Source organism: Paramormyrops kingsleyae, chromosome 6, assembly GCF_048594095.1.
Source record: "Paramormyrops kingsleyae isolate MSU_618 chromosome 6, PKINGS_0.4, whole genome shotgun sequence".
Taxonomy (NCBI): Eukaryota; Metazoa; Chordata; class Actinopteri; order Osteoglossiformes; family Mormyridae; genus Paramormyrops; species Paramormyrops kingsleyae.
The window spans coordinates 22,292,051-22,317,755 of NC_132802.1; the positions used below are offsets into that span (position 1 = coordinate 22,292,051).

The 25,705-nt window shown below is 40.9% G+C and overlaps 1 protein-coding gene across 4 annotated transcripts in view; it reads right to left on the bottom strand.

Moving 5' to 3' along the window:
* Positions 1-25,705, bottom strand: part of LOC111842271 (chemokine-like protein TAFA-1) — a 134,189-nt gene that overhangs the window by 12,357 nt on the left and 96,127 nt on the right. Inside the window, exons 3-6 of one of the 4 annotated variants that reach the window (XR_011991906.1) lie at positions 15,579-15,719; positions 1,709-1,833; positions 942-991; positions 462-542 (exon numbers count right to left, since the gene is read on the bottom strand). Coding sequence is in view for 2 of the 4 variants with exons in the window: in XM_023808696.2 (XP_023664464.1) it covers positions 962-991; positions 1,709-1,833; positions 15,579-15,719 (296 nt within the window). In the remaining 2 variants the exon portion in view is untranslated. Of the gene's footprint in view, positions 1-461; positions 543-941; positions 997-1,708; positions 1,834-15,578; positions 15,720-25,705 lie in introns of all 4 variants that reach the window. The other 3 variants (XR_011991907.1, XM_023808696.2, XM_023808697.2) reach the window with 3 other exon arrangements.

Sequence of the window (25,705 nt, forward strand, 5' to 3'; positions counted from 1 at the left end):
CTGTGCTGATAACAAATAGTTGCTAATAGGCAGATTAATGAAGTAGAGATCTTGTCCCCTCTTTTCCCCCTACTCCACACCCTTGGTAAAATTCAAATCCCATAATTTGTATGAGAAATTAAGCTAAAGGTTAGCAGAGGGGCAGTCCCATTCATGCACTGTGAGAAAGCTGATTGGATCTCCCTGAATGTGTCGACATATTAAGCCTTTTCAAACCTAATTCTGCGAAAACCAACCTTGTGTCAGGGTGTGAAAGTGCTCATATGGAAGATGCCATATTACATATGGCTTTGGTCACACCTTATTACACTCGCTCAGCATGGCAACAAACACACATTGTGCCCCCCTATGTAACTAGGAATCTGGAGTTGTAAGCGAACATGGAAGAGGAAGCCAAACATAGCATTTTGTTCAGTGGAGCATCGTGTGACTAAGTAAGCTGGTCAGAAGATCAAACCCACCTCCCCAGGTGGTCATCTCCTTGCTGGCAGTATTTGCACACTTGAGATTCACAGCTAATAGGATGTATATGGCTGAGTTTTCTGCAAGGGAAGGGACCAGGCCATGTTATATACAAACCCAATGCTCAGAGACTGTTTTTTGCTTCTATAAGCAGGAACCATTTCTCAAAGTTACTACTTTTGTTCTTGTTTTTATTCTAGTTTACTGGTGCTTAAAAGAAGTGGTAAATATGAATTCAGTGCTTTAAGAACCATCCATAACACAATAATGCTTCATAATTATAATATATCACGTTTTTAACAACTACATTTGTCTAATTCAATTTTTTTGGCATTACGGCTGCGTTATAATAAAGTAAATAATACAAAATATAGTGTAATAAAGAAACACTGTACTGTGAAATTGTGTGAGAGTACAATTAACATATTCAAGGATTTGGGTTTCTGTAGACATTTAGAGTGGGGAATCGTATAACTTACCTTGGAAAGCTGAAAAATGGTCACATCCTTTCAACTTCTTGTCTCTCTAGCTGGACTTGGAAGATCACACAACCGGGGGAAGGGGAGGACAATACTTTTGAAACATCATCGCTTTTACCCTAGCCCCTCGTTTACATGTCAACCTGCCTTTTGGTCCAACGTGGAGATTGACAAAAGGTAAAGACAATGTGTTGTGATCCCTTTCTCAGCTCATGTGTAGAATGGTTCAAACATTCCTCAGGAAAACAGTATATCACCTACACAACTCATTGCTACTATTCCCTGCTATCTTTATGATAGGTAGAACTCCCACCACGGCTTGTTTCTGCAATGTTCTCCCTGGTGACACCACAGCAGGATTGTGTAAGAGATTAGACTGGATCTTTGCTCCCTGCTGACGTTTAATGTTGTCTGTTTTAGTCCCTCTCTATCTCAGTCCCATTGAAGCATTCAGATTACATTCTTTTTCTGTCCAAGGTGCCGCTGACTTATTATGTAGGATGCTAAAGGATTCTCTGTGATCCATTACTGCTTGGTGAAGGTTTTCTTTTGCAAGGAATATGGTTCAGTCTCCATTACGCTACATGATTTTTATTGTAATATTAATGACTGCAATCTTATGGATTGTATGACTTCCTTTTTTCATAAAACCTAATCTACAATTAATGGAAAACTAGTTATGTCTATGTGTGGGTCTGTATACACTGTTGATGCATGCTTCTGCATGTACATGTTAGGCTGTGGGATGATAGCGGTCAACAGCTTACCCTGGTGGTCTTGATCTTGTTACCAGATGAGCACATCCAGCCGGAGTTGTCTGGGAGAGTCTTGCACTCCTCTCCCTCCAGACAGGGCTCCATCTCACACCACCACTTCCCAATCACGATGGACGCTGCGGAAGCACAAGTCCGAGGGCATCACGATGGCAGAGTAATGTCTTTGTGCACAACAGGCCCACACCATCGTACTAATGGCTAAGCTGCCATTATATCGAGGTAATGCATTATGGGAAACAGAAAAATTAAGTGTTGTACTTGTTATGGGAATATTAATTCCTGCTGTTTTGCCCTAATGTTGCTGTGACCAGTGAAAGTCATTTATATAGCTTTTCCTGGAAACTTTGTTGAGATATCATGTTCAGATTATTTAAAACAATTTTTCTAATTATGGGCCTCATTGAACTGACCAATCCATGACCTGCAGTAGAACTGGTTGGGAGGAATTCGTTTGGTGGTAAATGACTCTTAAGTTGCTCAAGTAATTCCCTGGTGGGTGCTTTTTGCAATGACTAACTTGATAACAAATGCAAATTCAGTTTTCAAAATTCAAATCAGCCTGGCAAGTTATCAGTCAGATTGTTAATGTAATATACAGTATTCAGAGATGGACACTATACTTGCAATAGTGCTAGCTTGGCTGTTTGTGAAGCTACATAATAACTTATGTTTCTATCTATCTATCTATCTATCTATACACACACGTGCGCACACACACACATTTATGGACAAAAAAAATCTTAATGTTGTACAAAGCTTCATGTTAATGTGAGTATGTGCTGCTTTTGTTACGGAAGTTCAGTTAAAGAATTCTTACATCAGCTTCTGTCTGTTTTGTCCTTGTTAAATCACCCAGCTTTTTAGCTGGGTGATTTTACAAAAAACTGTTCTTGAAAAATGCACTTTAAATTGAGGCTCAGAATAGGGCCATTTCTCAGTGAGAGGGTTTAACAGGGTTTAACATGTCTTCATTTGTCAGCCGATGATTACTGGCAACACATCCTGTGTACTAAGCAGACAGGTAGAGTCTTCCCTGGAAATCGGTACAGATATGTAGCACCTGGACAAAGGAGTATATACTTCTTAAACAAAGGTACATTAGCAGTCAATGTCATATAGATCACAGCCATGTGATGTAAATGCTTCTGAGAAGGATGGATTCTGAATTGGTGGTAGCCAACCAATGTCCTCCTCGGCTCTTATAACGATTGATTGTCAGGGTGTCTAAGTGCAAAAAGAGACAAGGAAACAAAATTTCAATTGAATGTTTTTTTTTTTTAGTACACAGTTAAAAATATTTGTAATTCTCATGATGTAGAAACATTGCCCAAAAAAACCCTGCAGTACATTAAATTTAATGAACAAAGGAAGTTTTCTGTTGAGTTGGGAACCCAAGAATTAGTCCATCATTGCAGACCTCTCCCCATCTTATTCCTGCTAACTGATAGGTGGGAAAAAAAACAAAACATACAAATGAAACTCTGTGCTTGTATGTGTGAAGTTGCATATATCTAGTGTGACTGTATACATTAATCTAAATTGGAGAAAGACAAGCTTCTCCCAATGCTGCCTCATTCCATCCTGGTCTGAAGGTCCTTTAGTACAGCTTTTGTAAGCAAACATATCTACTTTTACATAAAGATATTTTATTATCAGTCTTCTGATATTTTTAGCAGAATTAGCTCAGTATTAATTTAGTGATCATACAGAATGTGTTTATACATTTGTTATTGCTGGTGCTATAATTTGTGGAAAGGTTTAGCCCGAATACAGCTTGGGTTGAAAATGAGTTTGAGGCTTACGGTGTCTAAATCAGTATGTATATCTGAGAGATATGCAAGATTTGTCAGTAAAAAAGTTGCTAAAGTATGCAAGAAGGAGAGCTGTTATACGACCTGATTTACATTCTGGGTTGACGTGGAGGCTCAGTGCGAGAGCATGTTTCCCATTGTCTTGTGAAAATCTTCCTGAATTTCAAAGGTGTGCACTCAGGCTAAGTGGTGTATCTAAATTTACCATAATGCATGATTATGTGTGTGTAGGTTAGGTATATATTACATTGTGGGGACATTTGGTCCCCACAATATAATAGAAATCTGTTATTTTGACATTGAGGCGACCGTTTATTCAGCCCCCACAAGGGGAATCTCAGTCTTGGTTGCTGTGACTGCAATCAAAAAACTAAAAGTGCCAAAATATTTTGTTTAGTTACTTATGGTTAAGGTTAGGGCTGGGTAGGGGTTAAGGTTGTCATTGTTGGGATTAGGGTTGTGTGTGTGTGTGTGTGTGTGTGCGTGTGTGTGATGCTGGCATCCCATCCAGGGTGTACCCCAGCTTGTGCTGCCTTACATGAGCTCCAGGCCCCACTGTAACCCTGACCACGATAAAAGTTTGCAAGATGGATGAACTAACTCCTGCTACTCCAGTATTCAAAAGACCAAATAACTTAAAATGCACTTGAAAACAGAACTCATATCAGTTGGGTGCATTTTTAAAAGGAGTTCACTAAGAGCATTTTCCTCATTGAGCTCCATCAGTAGGATGTTTCATCCTTGAAGGGAACATTCAGGGCTGGACAGAGGTTACGAGCTAAGCTACAGAACAGAAGAAGAGAGATCCTTCACGGCTATCAAAATGGATGCAGATGACCCCCTCACTCCATCAAAGTGCACTTAGGTACAGAGCACAATCTTGTCCCATTTGTGCTTTCTGAAGACCTTCCGGAGCTGTAGGAGGGCTGGGCAGACGGCTGTGGTTGACTTCTTAATGCTTTCCAAGTTTAAATTTTAATTTCCTCAAAAAAAAAAAAAAAAAAAATCCAGGCACCCGCCGTCTCTCTGTCTGCATGGCACTGTCTGCCTGGCCTGTATTGTCCCAGTGCAGCCAGAACCAGATTAGATATTGAACATTGTGTGTGATTGCTTTCAACAGCTGCCCCTTCTCTGGTGTCAGTTCGCTTACAAAGCTTAAAAGCAGTTCAATAAGCCAGAAAAGAAGCATCCCGGTCAGAATCAGACATGGTTACGTATTAACCAGGAAAATATGGGAGTTGTCTGAAATTCAGCGTGACTTTCTCTGCTGCTTTCTATGTGACATGCGGCGCCTGATGATATTCTCCATTCAGAAGACTGTAGGCATTACAGTAAAATTAGTCCCACCACACACATCTCAGAAAGTGACAGGAGGCACTGCCTGTGTGCTTTGCAAGGTTTCTAAGGTTCCAGCTGACTGAAGGGCAGATGACTAAGTTTTAAGATGCATAAAAAAGAATGTTTTTGTAAAATGTCTTTAAGCTGTCTGTACAATGGTTGTGCACTGCTTTATTTACTGACAGATATCCTCAGAAGGGGTGGCTGAGACACATTTTCCTAGTTTTCTTTGTTATTTGTACCACATGAAACCTTAATAATTTCTGAAGAATTTCCCCAGATTTTGGGTAACCTGGGTTACAGGATAACTATTAATCAATAGCAGCCCTCTCCAATCACTGGCAGCCTTATGCACCTCTTCTCTTACCTGTATAAATAGCAAATAAAGCTTAGTTTCATTTAATTGACATGGACATATTCCGAAGAGAGGGGATAGCCATAAATCCGGTGTGGCAGGAGCGTTTTTTGTGGGGGGGGAGGGGGGCTAAGGGCTTTTCTCAAGAGCCCAATAGTGACGCGACTATTCAGGATTTGAACTGGAAACTATCCGATGACCCAAAGAGCCACATCCCACCCAGACAACAACACACAGGCATCCTTGTAAGGTGCAGGAGTGCTTTCTCTTCCCCAAAGTAAGGTTTTTAGTTTGGAATCGAGACAATACCGTAATAACATGTCTTAACATTTGTCTAAACAGTGAACAAAGTGCCCTAAGCACACACTTCCGGAACGGAAAGATAATACAAACATCATCAGTTTTGAAGTCCTGAGAGTAACTGAATTCTGCACCATTTTAAGACGCAGAGTAATTACAATGCATGGCTGTCTCACATATCTTTTTAGAAATGTCCTCTACGCATGTTTCCTGGAGAGACTCAGGTGTATTGTCAGGTCTGTTTTTCAAAAACACCGCACTTTACACTAGACATGTGCATGGCAGAGGCTCTGCAGTCCCCAGACCCACTACCTGACTCTGCCCTAACTCAATGCTTTCCAAGTTTAAATTTTAATTTCCTCAACAAAAAAAAGAAAGAAAAAACAGCATCAGCCGTCTCTCTGTCTGTGCTTGGCACCATCTGCCTGACCAAGACCTCCTGCTCAATACAGCCAAAACCCAGAAACTCATTATTGATTAGCAATGCATGCAAAGCCCTAAAACACCTTTACAAATAAACAGAGATCCCATCACTGCTACTGACTCCTTTAAAATCCTCAGAACATCATTTAGCAATAACCTGAAATAGAATTCCAGCATTGAATACATCATTTGAAAAGCTCAAAAAAGAATTTACTTCCTTAGGCAGCTTAAAAAGTATTGGAATAAGCATCAGCATCTTGTTCTGTTCTACTCCACTATTAATGAGTCATTACATCTTCTTTGTAGTATGGCATGGCAGCTCAGACAGTTAAACGCAGAAAAAAGGATTGAAAATAAGGCATCCAACACCATAGGCGTGCTGAATGTCTACATATTCACTAGACATTAAAGCGAGCAAAGATCATCTCTGTGTCAGGGTCAGCTCCTGTTGTGTCCTTTTCCCCGTTGTCCTAGTCTGTAGTGTTTCCCCTGCTCCCTGTCGGCCGCATGACTCAGTGAGCTGAGTATGTGGTTATCTCTTAACCCCTCTGTTGTGTGTTTGAATCCCACCTCCTCTGTTTTTGCATTTTGTTCCCTAGTGTATCATTGTATGAGTTTTTCTAGTTCCTGTGTCTTCTGATTTGTGTTTGGTTTCGTTCTTTGTGCCCATGCTTGCCTTTCTACCTGTCTGTTATTCCCCCAGTGTTAGATTTGTTTTCCCTATTTCTTTAGTTCTTAGTTTTAGTTCCTTGCATTAATTAGTTCCACCTGTTGCCTGTCCCTGTTCCTGTCCTTGTGTGTTTTCCTGATTGCTCATTGACCTTCATCCTCCCCTATTGGATAGGTGTCTGCCTCACTCCTGCTGTCTCGTTACCCAGTTCAGTTTTAGTATTTAAGTCCCTGCCTGAGTTGTGTTCCTTAGTGGTCCATTGATTGTGATTGTTGTAGTTTTGCTGTTAGATGTATGACGTTCGGTTGTTCTGTTTTCTTGTAACCCAGCTCCCGTTTGTTGCCCTGACCCGTTTTGGAGATTAGCCTTTGTTTTACTTTGACCCCTCATGGTCCTTTTGGTTTTTGTAATGTTTCCCAGTATTTTCTGTTTTTATTAATAAACCCCGTTTTGTCCTTCAAGCGGCAAGTGGGTCGTTCACAATTTGCCTGCATCATGCCACACCCGCGTATCAAATCTGCCCGAGTCCATGACGCTCTGTCCCCACACAATGGGCTCAACATCCCTTACAGCTCTTTCCCTCAGGGAGGCGCTACAGGTCACTGCCCCCTAAGACACAATCAGTTTTTTCCCCATAGCTATCCGGACTGTAAACTCCTCCCTTTCGTGGCCTCCTCACACACTACTAACATGTATACTACTCAGCACTCATCTATTGCATGTTGTTGTTGTTGTGTGTGTGTGTGTAATATTGTATTGTGCTGTACGCTATTGAATTGTGTTGTATTATATTTTATAATATTGTATCATTGTATTGTTATAATTGTATATTGCTTATAATATGTGGAGTGTCTGCTGTGGTCTATGTACAAATTGTACTGCATATACTGTACCAAAAACAAATTACAATGGCCTTAGTTGTGAGGCTAATAAATGGTCTATCAATCAATCAATCAATCAAGTAGTCTCTCTCTCTCTCTCTGTCTGTCTGTCTCTCCTGCAGCAGGGCCTGCCTTTCATCCTGAGGCAGAGCCAGCCATTGGGTATGTAAGGCCTCAGGCTCTTCTGCTTTTCTTCTCACCCCTGATTAGTCCGTGGCAAATCAGCCTCTTTTTAAAACACAACCTTAAATTTGCAGAAGTGCAACAATTTTTGTATAAATTTGCCCAGCCTAGACCTAGCAGTAACACATGTAACCAGTGCTACGGAGGATTAAGCATTAGCTTGTTCACAAGAAGTAAGTTTAAAGTGCACTGAACAATGGTTACTTTTATTATACAGTCCAGCAGTGTTTACTTACTTACATAATTACACTCTGAAGCTGTAAATTTAGCTCTTCACAATTAAACAATGCACAGTTGTTCAGAATGGGAGCACATCGGATAATTAAATTCACCTGCAAAAAAACAGTATGCAGGTGAATATTTGCCTGTTTATAAAATGTGATGTAATTCTATATTTGTGGTTCAATTGTAACAAAAGATGCTTGGGTACATCTTATTTACCCTTTTTAAAGATGGCCTAGAAAACTTTTTTAATACAACAGAGGAAGACTATATTTAGTACTATAAAGGGATTATCCTTTTTAGATGGAAGGAGGAACGAACAATTCCTACTGTACACATAGCTATTGACCGTTGAAATCAAATGCAGAGGAGATTAAAAACTAAACCTGAAGAACTGAAATATGAGTAATATAATTGATATAAATATTTTTTATGGTATTTAGCAGAGAGAATATTTCAGTCCATGAGAAAAAAAATACAGCAATTAAATGTACATTAAATGTAGTCATCAAATAATGAATTGCATGCGCAGGATGATATGAGTTTGTTACACAATATAAATATGGCACAGATACAAAAGTAAGGTCAAAACTATAATTTCTGATTCACTCGATGATATTCTGTTTTAAAAAATAATTATTAATCTTAAAACAGATATAAGGTAACCGACAGCATAGCAGCATAACATGACAGCATCAGCATAAAATGACTTAATAGGGTGCCGCATACAGGAAATGAAGAACTTCACACAGATTCTAAAAATCTCTTGAGGAAGAACGGGACACCATTCTTCCAGGCAGAATTGTATTTTATCCTTATTGATGATGGTGGAAAACGTTGATGAATGGCACTGGATGACATACGGCTTATATAATTTTCATAGTGATCCCACCATTCAGAGACAACATTCAGAGACGTGCCTCGTGGGTGCGGAGATTGCCATCCTTGAGAAATCCACTCCCAAGACAGAGAAATACCTTAGTATGAGACAGAGTAAATGCGATCACACAGAGCAGCTTTGTATTTGCTGATATTTACTTTGCCTCATAAAAGGTTGAAAGGACCTATATCATGACATGAAAATACACCCTACGCATAAGAAAGCTGCCAAGTTCCTGCATCATAGGAAGCACTGCAACCTGTAAAAACCCTTCGGTTTGCATCGCACTTTGACTTACTGTGTTTTCATTACTCAAGAGACGCTCCCTACAGTATGTCGACTTGCAGCTCTTCGTTCACGTTTTAGGTGTAATAAGATATTCATGCACTGCACGATGTTTGATGGAGCTGCCTGTTCATGACTTAATGTGACACATACAGTGAGCTGACTCGGAGTTCCTTCACTGTTCTTTCGTTGCTGTGCCTGAAAGTCTCAGCCATGGAGTTTGCACTTTCATCCACAGTTACTCCTTGATGCTCTTCCTTTTGCTTCCATATCAGCGTCACCTTAGCCATTGTGTCCTGTGAAACGTCAACCAGCCAATTCTCCCGCCAAAGGTTTCCCAAAATCTCCCCTCTCTCAGAGCCAGAGAGCTCTCTTCCTCTATCCAGTTTACCTACTGTAAATGGTCGTTCAAATCAATTTTCACATAACATGCCCCATGCAATGTCAATTGCTTAATTGACTCAGGAAGCACATCTACTGTACGTGGAAGTATCTCCTTTCAGAACAATTTTTCTCCTTTTGTTTGTTTTTTTTTTTTGTGGTAGTCACCCAAAGAAAATCATGAAATTGTAAAATAACTGAAAAACATCCACCACACATGGTCAAGCCACATCTCAATGCACATTAAATGTCTCCTCCTCCCCATCCACAAGTTATATGTTTGGAGCAAAGCACACTGCCAAGAGGAACCAGCACCTCCAGCATTTGTAGTCGGTTTGACAAGCATTATGGTGTTTCTCCCAGGGCTTTGGGGAGAAGGAGCCATCTCTGATGAAGATGCTGCTGGCTCAGTGTTTAATACAGAATTGCAGGCTGCAAGACACCGTAAAGTCTTATTCCGCCTGAGACAGTGATGATTAGCATTCAAATGTCTCAGACAAGCTGGAGAGTGTTTTGCTCGCCCCTGGATCCCTAGAGATTAGTATTGTATGCCAGTGAAACCAAAACAAGATACCAATTATTCTGAGAGCTTTTAAAGTCTTTTCTGTGCCAGCTATCGACTACTTCCAGTTGGAATGAGAAGGAAAATGCAATTAAGTTTTAAATCTTTGCTGAGCTTGGTGAGGCTGTTGATTTACCAATTACCAATCAATACACAGCGGCCAGTAATGGCCAAGTCTGACATTTGTGCAGTCTCCTCATGTGTGTTTATGTTCTGTCTCAATGGCTTATAATTCATCCTCATTTTAAAGTCAGCCTCTCACAGATTGTGCTCTAAGTGTGAATGCCTGTTCCTTTCTAATATCTTTGCATTTCAACATGACCTTAACTCCACTCAGCTGAGTAATTATATATGCTATATGGCTTTTTGAATATAGGCTAAGATTTGTAAATAAAGTTTTTAGATTGCATGATTCTTAGGAAAATAGTGGTCCTTTTTAGAGCTGTTTTGTTTCAAAACTCCTGTTATTTATCTAGTGCTTTATCATGATACTCCACTATTAAAAAACTGAGCATTTAAATCATATATACTATGACAGCAGGGCCATTCTTAGAATGTTTTAAAAATAGAATGTCTCCCCTTCCTTCTGATGGCAGATTGAAGCTTTCTTTATAGGAGGAAGCAGCTTTTGTGAATGGTTTGAATCCAATTGACTGCGTGGCGCTCAGGACTAGCTTCAGAGTTTGACCCGTCACCGCTGCCTTTTGATGAATGGTGGTCTCATGCTTTTCTGTGGGTTTCGACTTTCCTGTATTCCCAAGGCACCCTGTGACTTCTAGACCATGACATCATCAGGCCTCTTACACCAAAAGTGGACACACAGCCTCACTTCCCAGAAAGGAGCATTCTGTCCTTCTCCACAAGGATTTCAGAACAGCAGCTTTGGCACTGGCTGAGTGCGTAATGGTCACCTTATGGAATCGAGCCTCCCACAGGCCGACAGTCCATAATGCTCCACTTCTCTCTGCTTCTCATTATTTATTAATGCATTATTGCACATGTTCAAGGTAGCATACATCACATGTATCCCCAAAGGCCATTGACCTCTTTAAATAAAAAGAAACAATACAGAGAATAATGCTGACCTTTTCGTACAAAATTAACACACTATGTCATATTTTTCCTGCAATATTTGCTTCGTGCCAAATACAGACAGACCTTATCTGTAGCTACGAGACGTACAATGCTTGTAGTCATTGTTAATATTTATTAACTCGCAGTCACTGAATGGAGAACAGCCATTTCCATTCCCCAGGCATTTCTGTATGTGCGTGATGATAGGAGTGTCTGCGTCACAGTGTCATCCTCCCTGTGTGATGGCCACTGTCACACTGCCTACCGCACGCTCCACACTCACATTCTGCCCAGCTGTGACTGATGCTGACAGTCCCTAGCTAAGTTGGCTGGGAAAACCATGTAATGCAGCATCTCGCATCCAAGTATGTTCAGCTCTGTGGAAGTAAAGATACCGGAATGTTTCTGTTCTCAAATGAAGCCGGAGTTACAGCCCGAATCCCAAACCCTGAAACAAGCAGCACTGAGCATCTGCTCCATCTCCTCCGCTTGGTTTAGATTCTGATGGGCTCTCGATTTGCACCTGAGCATTGTTGACCAAACAAGCTCACGATCTGGAGTTCCAGCTCGCGGCCAGCTGACGCCGCACCCCAGGTGGCTGCCTGCCACCGTCTGCCGTGTCTCCGTCCAGACACACTTCCACCCCATCAGACTGTGAGGGTCATGCTTGAGTCTTACAGGCTGAACGCCTCGCCACGAGCTACATCAATGGAATATTAGGACCTTCTCGTCACACCTTAATCCTGCCACCTTAATGTATCACACTAGCATCGAGGATGTGAAGAACTTTTTCTTAAGCACTGGCATTTAGCTACTGAAATCCTTCTCCAATCCTGAGCATAAGTTATCTTCTGAACTTCAGAGTCTCTCTTACTGTATGTGGGAATAGCTCAGGATTGGTAACCTGGGGTAATGCAGTCACCATGCCCACACTGGCTTTCTGTGACAAACTCTTGCAGCTCTATCGTACACCTGGTGCAAAGCAGTTCCAGGCACGACACAGTCCCTGCTAGCATGAGCCCGATGCAGGTGTCATTTTCCTTTTATTTAAAGGGGCTCTATTATGCTCATTTTCACCATTCACCATTTGATTTTTGGGACCTATTAAAATCGATTTGCATGCTTCAATGTTCCAAAAACACATAATTTTTCTCATACTGTACATCTGTATTCACTCTGTCTACAACTGTCTGAAATACTGTTAGAGCATTAAGCCTCACCCCAGATGAGCCCAGTGTGCTCTTATTGGTCAGCTTGCCTTACACGTACCACCCCTGTCTTGCAGTCTGCAGACAGATCTTTGGAGGTGGGCAGCCAATAACAATCATGTTACGAAGTGACCTCACCATGTCACAATGGTAAGGGCTGGAATTACAATGAGGCATTTCTCAGGGAGATTTGCTAATAGTTGTTTCTGTTCTCCTTGTTACTCCCTTTGCCGTGTACTTTGGGCCTTAAGACTTTGCAGACTGTTTACATGCTACATAAAACACTAAAGAAAAGGGGAAAAAAAGAAAAGCATAATAGAGCTCCTTTACAAAGCAAATGCATTTGCACCCATCTGTGCGCCAATGGGTGCGTCGATCTTAAAACAAGATGTTGGTGCACGGCTCTTGAGACAGCAGAAAGTGATGGCAAGATTCACCAACGAAAATCTGGTCTAAAGTCAGCGACGCAGTATTTAAGTTATTTTAAGTGTGTCATCAAGATAGCAACATACGCTTACGTGGGTGAATGTACAGTGTGCGTACACTGCTAGTTACACACACAGCGACACAGCAGCGCACAAACATGCAAAAGATTAAAAATAAAAAGATTACAATGTGAAAGATCATTAATGTTTATATCAAGATACTGTAGCATCCCCTGTATCTGCAGGTGTCACGTTCTAAGACCTACCGCTGACACCTTGGATTATAGCGAGTCATCCTCAGACCCCATGTATGCTGTGAAATTTTGTGCACTTACTTATGGTAATTGATAAATGATGCCCAGTGAGACATTACTGACATTAACTACAGTAATAATAAAGTACATTGCACATTATTATACAGTACTGTACTCCAAAGGCGGTTCTGGACCCTATTTAGGCAGCCTTCAGCTCCCCTGTTTTTTGTCTCAGCCCCCTGAAAAACAAATTTTTCTAGAACCATCTAGCGATTTGTCCTGTATTCCCATATACATCCCTAACCATAACACAGTAATGATGAATGAAACTGGCTAATTATTACAGCGGTACCCCTGTATCTGCGGTTCACAACGGTCCGAAAAAAAGAAATGATTCATAAGTTTCAAACTGTGTGTATACAGGCTGATGAGTACCAACAATAAGATATTTTTGAACAGTTGTCTTTGTCTTTTCATTTTTCCTTCTTCCTTTGAGGGATAAAAAAGCATGATTTTCATTGCTCATCATCCCTTGATACATGATATTTTTTCATTGCTCATCTCTTGAGAATTAGGTTAAAATGTCAGAATCTCTTTCATATGAGAGTGTACAGTACTATAGAGTACTATATAATAGTGTACAATATACTTTATTATTATTGTATGAACACTAGCAAAAGTGACTTTGGGCACACCCTAAATGAACTTGGACCATGTGCTTCAGACTATGTGCTTCAGATCGTTATAACAGAGCCCTTGATGATGGCAGATTAGCCAAAATCGATCCTATACTTAAGCCACCATGGTCAGATTAAATACATTTAACTTATACAGCAGCATACAATTTAGATAGCTTACATTTTTTCGTAATATAAAACTAAAATGGAAGCAATGGGCACACTCACACATATGGGCAATTTAGTAACTCCAATTAGCCCCAGTATGTTTTTGGACTGTGGGGGGAAACTGGAGTACCTGGAGAAAACCTCATGACGACATGGGGAGAACATGCAAACTCCACACACATGTGATCCAAGCGGAGACTCGAACGCAGGTCCCAGAGGTGTGAGGCAACAGTGCTAACCACTGCACCACCATGTCACCCCCATCTTAAGCTAGTTAAGTGTAAATCGTGTACACATTGACCAAATTCAAATGGTGTCTTCACTGGGTATACTGTACGTCTTGTTTATTTTGACAGAAATGGAAAAAGGTTACCCTTGTCAAATTTATTAATCTATATCAAATGTATGATATTTTCCCTCTCAGTATATTCACACACCATACAGAACCTTCAGCAAAGACAGCAGACTTTCAAAACATGTATTTTGGGCCATATTGTTTATCTTGTTAATGCCAAAATAATGTCAAATGGTAAAAGCTAATACATTTTTTAATCCTTTAAACAAGGGTTTTTGTCCCAGAAATTGATGGCTGTAGAATGTAAAACCCTGGTCCTAAATTTCTTTTAAATATTCTAGATAAGGAGAAACCTCCCCCTCCCCTTAGTTTTCTGCCCTCGTTCATTTTCTTTCCCTCTCCAAATGTAGCTATCTGCATTTAAAAAAGTATATCCAATGCATTGTTTCTGGCAGGTTGTGTCACGGGGACAGAGCCCATCAATTCTCCTATGGGCACATAACTGTCCTCCTAGTACCATTACTCAAACTGACGGGGCATTAATAACCAAGAATGCAAGATCTGCATCTATCTGGGCCATTGCGGTCCCAGAGATAGCTGACTGCAGTGAAGAAACCTCATTTACTAACAGAATAAAAAAGATTTAAACTCGCAGGTAACAGTCCATTCAGTCTTATTTGCTTGATGCTTTTTGAGACATAATCCAAACTGTGGTAGGTGAATTACGCATTTTCTTTTAGTCATTCCCCAGACAGATTCCATGTATGAATCCGACCTATCCAGGATCAACAGTCAAAGCAACGTGTTAGGGAAAGGTGTAGGAACCAGGATGAAAAAATAAAACATTCCCAAACTTAGGGAATGAGGATGCCGCTGTATTTATCTGGGATATTCTTGTTCAAAAAATTATATCAGGAAAATTAATCTTGTAGAATTGTGGTCCAGGATAGAACCAATCCAGACTTGTCCTTGACCAGGACAAGCAGATATAAGACTATATCTCATAAACAGACTGATAGGAAACCATATCTCTCAGGACAAGTGCAATCATCCAACCTGCTGAGAGTGTTTCTACGTTCTTCCGTTTATGATAGAAACAGATTAGAGAAATTCTCCCACATATGTTGTCAGAACTGCATTCTGAGGTACCATTAAATCCACAGTCATAGGAGGTTGTACTATAAGACATAAGTAAGCAATTGCTTAGGATCTTGGCAGCCAAAGGGTCTCGTGAATTAGTTTTTCTTTGCACAAGTTTATCTGTCCTCAATAAATTCACGTTACACTAAATTTACCCAATAATTTATTCAACCTCCTAACTCCTTATTTTAAGTCATGTAATAAATATAAAATACAAACTTACTGAGGTTACAAGTGTGATGAATATGGATTGTACAAAACTACAAAAGGAAAATCCATGTTTGTCATAATAGACTTTGGTTTTTTGCTCTGGGGAGGGTGGGACTCACCATCGACACAGGAAGGCTTGTTCCTTGTTGTTCCTGCTACTTTGCCAGGAAGACAGGAGCACTTCACCGTCTGGGATCGCTCCTCAATTCGGTTTTTGTTGCAGCACCTGTGAGCAGCAATGACCTCACATGTACCTCCTTCTATGAAAAGAAACAAAAAACAAACAGACAAAAAAGATAAAGAAAACTCTTCTATCTAGCTTGCATGGTATATGTGCTTAACAGTGACAGATATTATGTTTTCTCCCAGGAAGAGAATTCTCATCATTTATTCAGTTAATATAAATGGACAAGTAACTTTACACAAGTTTATCTGTCGTCAATAAATTCCTGTTACACTAAATTTACCCTATAATTTATTAAACCTACTAACTCCTTAATTTAAGTTATTAATAAATCTCCACTGTACAGAACTAATAGGAACATAGATTATATCAGTGATTCTCAATCCTGTTCCTGGAGGACCCCTGCCAGAATGTTTTCATTCCAACCCACACTGCTTTCAACCTGCCACGTTCGTTATTAGCCCATTAAGGACCATCTGAGCCTGATTAAGGTAGGGTTGGAATGAAGACATTCTGGCAGGGGGTCCTCCAGGAACAGAATGAAGAACCACTGGATTATATACTGAACGTTATACTTGTAATAGTGTAAATGTAGCGAGACTTCAAGGTTTTTGTGTTTGTAAGGCATATTGAAAGAGAGATGTTATGTAGATCTGTGCGTTCATATCAGTATACCTCTAACAACAGGAATTATGTATTATTGACAAAATTTACTTCAATCAATTGATATTTTTATGAACATAAAGATGTGTATAAAATATAAAAATGTGCAAAACTCAACATATGTGCATATTAGCACTTAGAGAAAGTGCAGCATGGTTCCGAATTTATGAAGTTACAGTAGCCACAATGCTAAATTTTGCATGCGTAAAAAAAACTACCACAGTATCCAGAATGCAGTGCCGCAGTGTTTAACTTATAGCACTTGGCCCTTTGCTGAAATGGCGTGTGGAGAAGAGGCAGCAGACCCCTGTGCTTCAGCATCGTGCAGTGATTGGTGGGCCAGCATTTTAATCTGTGTCTCTACATCATTTTCTGACATATGAAGGATGAAATAATCTCCTCCTTGACCTTTGTGTTACTTAATGCTGAAAAATATGACTACCATTATATCCTTAAAAGATCCACTTTTAAGGTACTATAACAGGATAACTTGTCCATTCTTATTTTTATTTTTTCAAATTCAGTTAAATTTATTAGAATTTTTATTTAATTCATTACAACCATCTTGCTCCTATTAATTTCCCTGATTCACAGTCAAATCCCGAGACACATAGGAACTTCAGTATATTATTTTCCCCATGTAGAGGCAATAATGCCTCTTATAACTTTTTAAAGACAATAGTAATTCAAAAAAATCACGTTTTATGGGCTGAAAAATGATGGGAAGCAGAAAGAGAGTCAGAGAGATGTGTAAGAGGTGCCATCGATCGTAAACAGGGTGACACATGCCAAGATCTATGAGAGTGATGCCAAATAAGTTGAAAAATGGATACGAGTGTCTCACTCATGCTCTTACTGGACAGAGAGCCAACTCTGCTGGTATACGAGCTGAATAGAGAGGAACACTTTCCGTCAGCCTTTCCACTGTAACTGCCAAGGGACAACTCTTTTATACTCAGTCCCTTTAGTATATGTATTAAATCACATCCTCTTTGAATTGATCAGATGGAAGCTTCTTCTGTGGTTGTCCATCATATATGTGTTGTCCTGGCAAACAAATAGACGGCAGTTTTTTCCAGGTTGTCCTATCTTCTGTCTGGTTTTTCAAGCTTCCCAGTAGCATGTTCATCCACCTTGTTACTGGTCAATCCCTTCCCTCTTTCACCATCAATTTTCAGATCAGGTTTGTGAAAAGCGACAACAGCATTTTGCGTTTGTTTATCAGCCAGCCAATTATACATTTGATAGTAGAACAGTCTTGCACCACATAATGACCTTCAATCAACAACAGACCACATACTGTATACAGTATGACAGTGATGAAAATTTCAATCGCCTAGTGACGTCGCAGCCATCGTATGTAAAAATATAGCACATAAATTTTGCACAGTACATATTACGTGATAATGATAATAAATATCTATGTTACTCGCTATATACTATACTGTACTTTTTATCGTTATTTAGGCTATCCCATATAGCCTAGGTGTGTAGTAGGTTACACCATCTAAGTTTGTGTAAGTACTCTAAGATGCTCTCACAACAGTGCATCTCTCAGAATGTACCCCTATGATTAAGCAACGCATGAACGCATTGTTTTTACCAGTTTTGGGTTCAATAACCTAAAACTTTTTTTCAATCTTGATATTGATGTTGATGTTTAATTACATATAATAAATAAATACACTACATTGTAAAAAAAATGCATTAGCCACACACATCTGTGAGGTATTTTATTTAATTAACTGTCAATAGCAACTGTATTTTATGTAGCATCAACTGAATTTGTGCATAAAATTTGCAAGTCAGACTAACATCATTTGATTTGGTGGTAAATGAAGTAAGTCAGTTCCTACCCCATAACAAATCTCAAATTAAATTATAGATTAAAACTATTTTCCATATCTGAGCTGAATTAGTATTTGTTGTTAAATTAAGTTTTTCTTAGCTTACATAGAACCAAATAGAAATAGAACTTTGTCGGGCAGAATCCCAGTATTATGATTTAATTGGTGATTCAGTTAACTTCTGACAAGCGTGCTCACGCACCGATGTTTATGTATTCTTACAGTGGGGCTGGCAGATCCGTCAATTTTCAAAAAATGAAATTAAATTGGAAATATTTGGAATTGTCCATACAATTTTTTTTTCATGAGGGAATCTATTTTATATTCAGATGCTGCTACATCAGCATTACAACTGCATGCATGTTTGTCATATATATCATGAAACATATATGATATTATTTAATATATTCTTTACATTATATTAATATATTATTGGATGAGGACACAGTAACTGACCACTCTTATTGTAAAGACGACTTCTGTGAGTCTGGCTCCTAAAATATTGAGCTAGTAAACAGATGAATATTATTCCCTCTTAACCAAAGCGGTAACTCTCAAGATACACGTGGGGAAATTCCCATTTTGTCTTCCCGCTTTTGCTCTTTATGACACACATGTAGGTGAGAGCGAGCTTGGCAGCAAAGGGCAGCCACCTGCAGCGGCCCCCATGGAGCTGGGGGTTAAGGGCCTCGCTCAAGGGTTGAACTGACATCATCAAAAGGTGAAAGACGTGGGAGAAAGTAGCCAGTAGTGAGACAGATGCAGAGAATGTAATGAAGTAAATGTATGCATTTCTGTCTGTAGATATGCTCAAGTAAGAGTACAAAGTATACACTGTTAAAATAACTTGCTAAAGTGAGTATAATGGAGTAAGTGTAGTACATTAGTACCCATCTCTGAATAGACAGATATCTATATTTACCATGTCATTAAGTAAGTTATATTCAGCAATATTTTTGTTGATGTAAATGAATATGTCAACAAAAACAAAGATAGCGTGAAGGGTGATCAAACCGCAGTGAAGCATTTCTTTCCTGAATGAAGTACAATCTTCTGCAATTTGCCCATCCATCTGGCATGAGTGGTCACATATTAAATAAACTGTACACTATCACTATCCAAGATCTTATCCTAAATGAACACCTATTGGAGATTCATGTAATTTCCAAGGGGAAAAAGATGCTTCACCCTTAAAGTTTGTGACACTTGTAGAATGTATGTCAAGATGCATTGAAGCTGTGCACCAATGGCATATTAGAACACTTTGTGCTAGTATTTCCATTATTTTGTCAAGGGTCCCACGATAAAAATAGAGTAATCTGCTATCTGTCTTTAAATCTTTCAGGAAAGATGGGTACAGAAATATGATCCAGTCACTCTTGTGTCTGTGTGATGCAGTTATGAGCATATTTATTTCCCTAAGGCTGCATTATGATGTTAGCAAGATATTAAGATATGAAACAAACAGATCCATGTGGGTACTGCCCCCAGAGGCCTGGGGGATGGTAGAGGCCTATAGACTCCAAAGGATTTCTGAATTCCAGCTCCAAATATTTATTATTGTAACTGTCCATTTGCCTCACATTTATCCTATAAGGCTATTAGAACTGTATGTAGAACAGGAAAGGAAAAGAGCATTTAAATTGCCGAGTGTATTTACTGAGACTGTCCAAAAACCAGTATGTGCCCACACAAAAAATTAATTGAAAATTGTGATGTTGTTTCCAAGCTACCTTGTTTCTAAAATCAAAGGGCTACATGTCGACTTGTGGTTCTTTACTTAAAGTTTGTATGTGTAGGGTGTATGTGCTACTCATAATTATATATTAATGTTGAAAGAGTCAGCCTGTTATGCACAGATTTTTATATTGCTATACTTATGCGGTACCATTGCCGTGCCACCAGTCACACTGGAATTTACATTGTAACAAATCTTGAAGCCTGAAGCACTGAGGTTGTGATATGAAACAGATAAGATAGCAAGATAGCAAAGTTTGTATCAATTATTCTTAATGAGTGGTTGGGAATCATTAAGCAGCCCTTCATTTGGCACTGTTTGTACAGTATGCATACAAAAGCAAAACAAACATACAAATGTATTTATTTTAATATCTGATAAACTGTACATATACTGCAGGTTAGCCATATGATATTTAAGTAATCGTATAGTACATAATGTATATGTACATAATATTACTATACATCATTACTTGTATAAACACTCAGTAATTGCACATGAATTAAAGTTTTCTTGTGACATATCTGATATTGTACTCTTTCACATTGGGAGAACTTAGTCCCTCTGTATTCTTTTATTTTAAAATATTCCAGAATTATTCAGAAGTCATCATGTATAATGCATTGATTGCTATTTATGCATTCAAATTATGTATGCAAAGTACTCACTGTCTGTGCTCTGCTTTTCAAAAGGCTACGCTACAGATAAATGCCCAATTACTAAGTAAAATAACGTAACAGGAACTGTACAGGTGCACTGAGATACTTTTCTTGAAGAACAGGTTCTGTTTGGCTACACGTCTTCTGGCACACTTCAGGATGCTTTTTACTGCATTATGAAGGTATCTATAGTGCACTATAAATGAGAGCTTCATAAGGCAGTCATAATGCATAATAAACATGGCTATAATGTGTTATGCCTTTTTTATGAGTATTTACTGCCATATTTATATGTTTATAATGCTTTATGAATGTATCATTATGCATTATGAATGCGTTTATAAATTACTAAAAACATGGCCTTAAGTAAAGTGTTACCAATTATCTTATTGAATGGCTAGATGTACACCACATTCATTTCGCAAAACAGATGTCATAGACGCCTCAGCAATTTCATGTATTCGTTAAATTTCATCACCAGCTCATTTAATTAGCTGACTTGATGAGCTACTAAATAGCCAAACATGTATGCTATTGATCGAGTCAATAGATACAAATACTGAACCCCCGCCCCCCCATAGACACGGACACACTGACCCATGTATTGTAACAGAACTGCGTTACACAAAAAAGTCCTGTTTCAGTGACGCACTGATATATTTGTGATTTGTTATTATTATTTGACTTTTTTTCTTCTTCCCAAAACTGAGGCATCTATCTCCTCCTATAGTTTTTCACCTAGAAACACCATCCAACCTCTCAAATATTCCACCCATTAACTGTGCTTGTGTTCCACATAAATCCATTGATTTTTATTATACTCTTGGTTTTAAAGCTACGACAATCAAACTTTATATATAAACTCAACAGCTGATTAAAAGCATTAGACAAACACTCCACTGCTGAAACAAACACTCCAAGGCACAAATGTTTGTCGTTCCTTCATCCTTTCTTTCTCAGTGTCTTTCTACTTTTATGTTGCCTGCAGTCACGCATTTTCGTCAGGAAATGCATGTTCTAGTTTTGTCTAATGTCGCTGATGTCGATAACCAGCTAACGTCTGCGCCACTTACCAAGTGGGAGCAGTGAGGGAATAGGGGTTGCTGCCGCTAAAACACGCTGAGCTTGCCATTATAGATTAGCGGAATCATTTTTTATTCAGTAAAAAACAAAAGATCCATCTACAGGCCAAATTTAATAATAAATTATAAACATATCTTGAGCTGGAACTTTGCAACCCATTCTTTTAGTACTTGTGTCTTTAGCTCAGGTACTGCTAAATTTCAATACTGATAAAGTATAAATATCAACCAGTAATATCGGTATGTTAACCGATGTATTGTGTATCTCTGCATATTATTTTTCCATCTTCATATAGCCAATATGTAATGCCAAATAATAAAGAGAGAAATATGTCGCTCAGGAATCATGAGAGAAAAGTGCGATCTCAATTCTGAGTGAAAAAAAGTGATTTATATTTTACATAAAATCATGCAGCCCAACTCCTCTTTTTATGTTCCTGTTGCAGACATAACAAGTCTAATTGCCAAGGGTATGTACAATAGGTACAGGCATACAGCTGCAGGAACCCATGTGGAATAGATATTTCATATGCAGACTTTTGTGTAGTACTGTATATATAGATGTTATATATACAGTAAATATATGTATCTGTATATGCATATTTGAGGCCTGATTATTATGTAAGGTCCCCAGACTGGTATACAGCTGCAAAGTGTGCCTGTCACCTAAACCTGAGCCATGGCCTACAGAGCTACTGTAACAGTATAGATGCAGTTGCAGGGCCATCCACGTCCGACACCTTACGACCCCTACTTAAGATTCAAACAATTCATGCTCTGCTGTTGCAGTTTGTCCCTTCTCATGGTATGCATTTTCAAATTTATACAGGAAGTATTTCCCTGTTACACAGCAAATAAATGATGCCTTAAAAGATTTAAATAAAAATGAAAAATTCCAAAGCTGCAGAGTTCACGCCTGGCTTACTTGATCCTGGGTTTAATGTCTGTGAAGCCTGGCTCTATACTCTAGACATCGCTTTAAAAAAGCATTTGCGGAATGCATAAAAAGATGCCCTTGAAATGCTTAACATTTCATTTGAACATTTCTGTTTTTTTTGTGAAATGAACAAACTGCAATAATAACAGCAACAGCGCCACCACCATTTACCCAGTTAGTTCTGTTAATTGCCAGTATTCTCCAGGAAACAAAGATTTGGTAGAAACACAAGAGGAAGATAATGAGCATGCTTATACAAACTGTAAACATCAGTTTGTACTGTATGCTGCCTGCCCGTAGAGCAGTTTCCACAGATTGCAGGCGGAATGAGCTCAGGATTTTGACATCTTAAACTTCTCCAAATGTTATGATATTACTGCATTGCTGTAATTCATGCACACTGATTGATCAGAAAAACAGGAAAACGCTAGCATACAAAATTATATTTCAGCTAGATGGTTTCATGAATCATAATTGGTTAATTAAGTATGTGCATCATCTGTTGGGGTCAATTGCAAACAATGAGAAACCGCCAACCTCAGGCAGGCTGCACATTAAGAAAAAGGGCTTGTTACCTGAACACAATGGAGGCTCTGCAATGATTTCCAGAATAAATTATATGTATTGTAAATGTACTTCACCAGTACATCCATAGGACAATATACTGGATTCAAATATTTGATAACTGCTGGTGATGAAATATTACATTTTGGAGAAATCCCATAAACTATACTCTGTTTCTGTCCTGCCTCAATCGTCCGCTCCTTCCGTGTGCCAGGCCCCCTTGTTAACCTCGTGTGGATTCCCCGTGTTTCCCAGCTGTTTCTTGTTGCTGTTATTAGTCTGGTGTATTTCAGTCCACATTAAGTTTGTTTCCCCAGTTTGGTCATTAACGTTGTATGTTGCCAGCGTGCTTTCTTGCTTCCCTAATAAATCCGCACATTACTCAACTACTGCTTCTGTCCTGCTTCCCCACTCCGTGCTCAACCGCAACCGTGACAGAATGACCGGAATACCGAACAAGACTTCTCTGTTGAGTATGGCGGAATACATCGACCTCACTAACAAGGTAATTTATTGGCTACAACAGCCCGAGGTCCAGGAGGACCCCGCGGCTCTCGCCCTGGCTTCTCATTCAGGGGACATTCTGGAGAGTATGTCCCCGTCCGAGGATTAGGACCTCGCTGAAGAGGTGTGCAAAAATCTACAGCGGCTTAGAAAAGGGGTTGCGGAGTCCATGATGCGGCAGGTAGCCATGGACAGCGGACTACCCTATGGTCTGCTGTCCGAACTATCATAGGTGCCCCAGACTCCGCCACCAGCTACAGAAATGAAGAAGAAGAAGTGGAAAAACCGAAGGCAGGAAGACATGCTAGAGGTCTTCCTAGGGGCTGTCTCGGTCCTACCCAGCTGCGTGTTGGGAGGAGCCACTCCCAGTCCTCAACCCGGCGGTGTTCGCGTCTGACGTCACCACTGCTGCTTCACAGTAGCCGCCTGCCGCTTCACTCAAGGATTGTCAGCCCTCCGCTTCGCTGCCTGGGTTAGCAGTTTGCCCCTTTCTGCTACGCCTCCTGAGGTTCCAGCTCTGGTTCCTGCTCCTCCCCCCAAAGTCCCCACGCCCATGGTTTTTGCTCCGGCACCCGAGGTCCCCGTGCCTGTGGTTCCTACTCTAGCGCCCGAGGTCCCCGCACCCGTGGTTCCTGCTCCGCCCCCCGAGGTCCCTGTGCCGGCGGCTCCTGCTCCACCCTCCGAGGTTCCTGACCCTTCGGCTGCAGCCCCCCTGGTCCCTGACCCCTCGGCCCCAGCCCCCCTGGTCTCTGACCCCTCGGCCACAGTCCCCCCGGCTCCAGACCCTACAGCTGCAGTCCCCCAGGTTCGAGTCCCCCTGGCTTCTGACCCATTGGTTCCAGTCCTCCTGGCTCCTGGTCTTACTGTTCCAGTCCCCCTGGCTCCTGACCATCCGGTTCCAGTCCCCCTGGCCCCAGGTTCTTGACCCTCCAGTTCCTGTCTCCCTAGTTCCTGATCCTGCTCCCATGCCCCCGGCTTCCATGGCCCCAGTCCCTGTTCCCAAGGAGGTCCCTGATGGCCTGACCACCGCTCCTCCCTCCTTAGTGGAGCTAGAAGAGGAGCTCAAGTGGGACCCCTAGGGGATCACTTTGACTGTACCTCTATGCCCTTCCGGTGGGTTACCCCAACCGGTGCCTTATTGTGACAGATCCTGGTTGGGTCCCTGTCTTTCAGTTTCCCAGGGAGGGAGAGGACACCGGCGCCAGGGTCGAGTAACACCCGTCCAACACCCTGGCTCACCTTCGCTCCCCTTGGCTTCGGCTCAACAGTCGCCTGTGGGTTCTCCAGCTCCTGTTTGGCAGTTGCCTGCAGTTCCTCAGGCTTCGGCTCGGCGGTCGCCTTCTGCTTTGCCCACGGCGCCTCGTCGGCCAACTGCGGCCCTGCTTCCGGCACCTCGTCGATCACCTGCGGGTCCCACGCCTGCAACTCATCGGTCGCCTGCACCTGGACTGGCTGTGCCTCCGCCTACCACAACTACTGATCCCTCTTCCCCTCCGCCACTGTCCTCTTCACCTTCCTCCTCCCCTTCTCCGCCAGTCCCTTTGCCTTCCTTCTCGCCAGCTTTGGCATCCCCTTAAGCTCCTGCTCCGGCCTCGCGGTCACCTGCTGCCCCTGTTGCTTCCCTCTCACGCCTGCCAGGGGTCCCTCCAGCTCCCCATTTCCCCTTGCTCTTTGCTTCCTTGCCCCTGGTGTTTAATCCCTGTCCTGCTGCGCCATTGTTCCCATCTGGTTCCTTTGTTCCTCCTGTGTTTGCTCCCCATCCCTCTGTGCCATAGTTCCCTTCTGGTCCCTTTGTGCCCCCTATGTTTGCTCCCCGTCCCTCTGTTTCGCCGTTGTTCACTCCTGGTCCCAGTCCTCCACTTGTTGGTGTGCCCCCTGGTATTCCTCCATTGTTCCCTTCCTTGGTGTTTGGTTCTGTTTTTCCGTCTTTGGTTTTTCTCCTTGTGCCTGTTCTGTGTGTCCATGCTGTTCCCTGTGTTTCGTTGGTTTTTTGGCTTGTGTTTCCTCAGGTTTCTTTGTGTCCTCAGTCCTGCCCTTTGCTCCCCTGGGGCGAGCCCGGAGTTCGCAC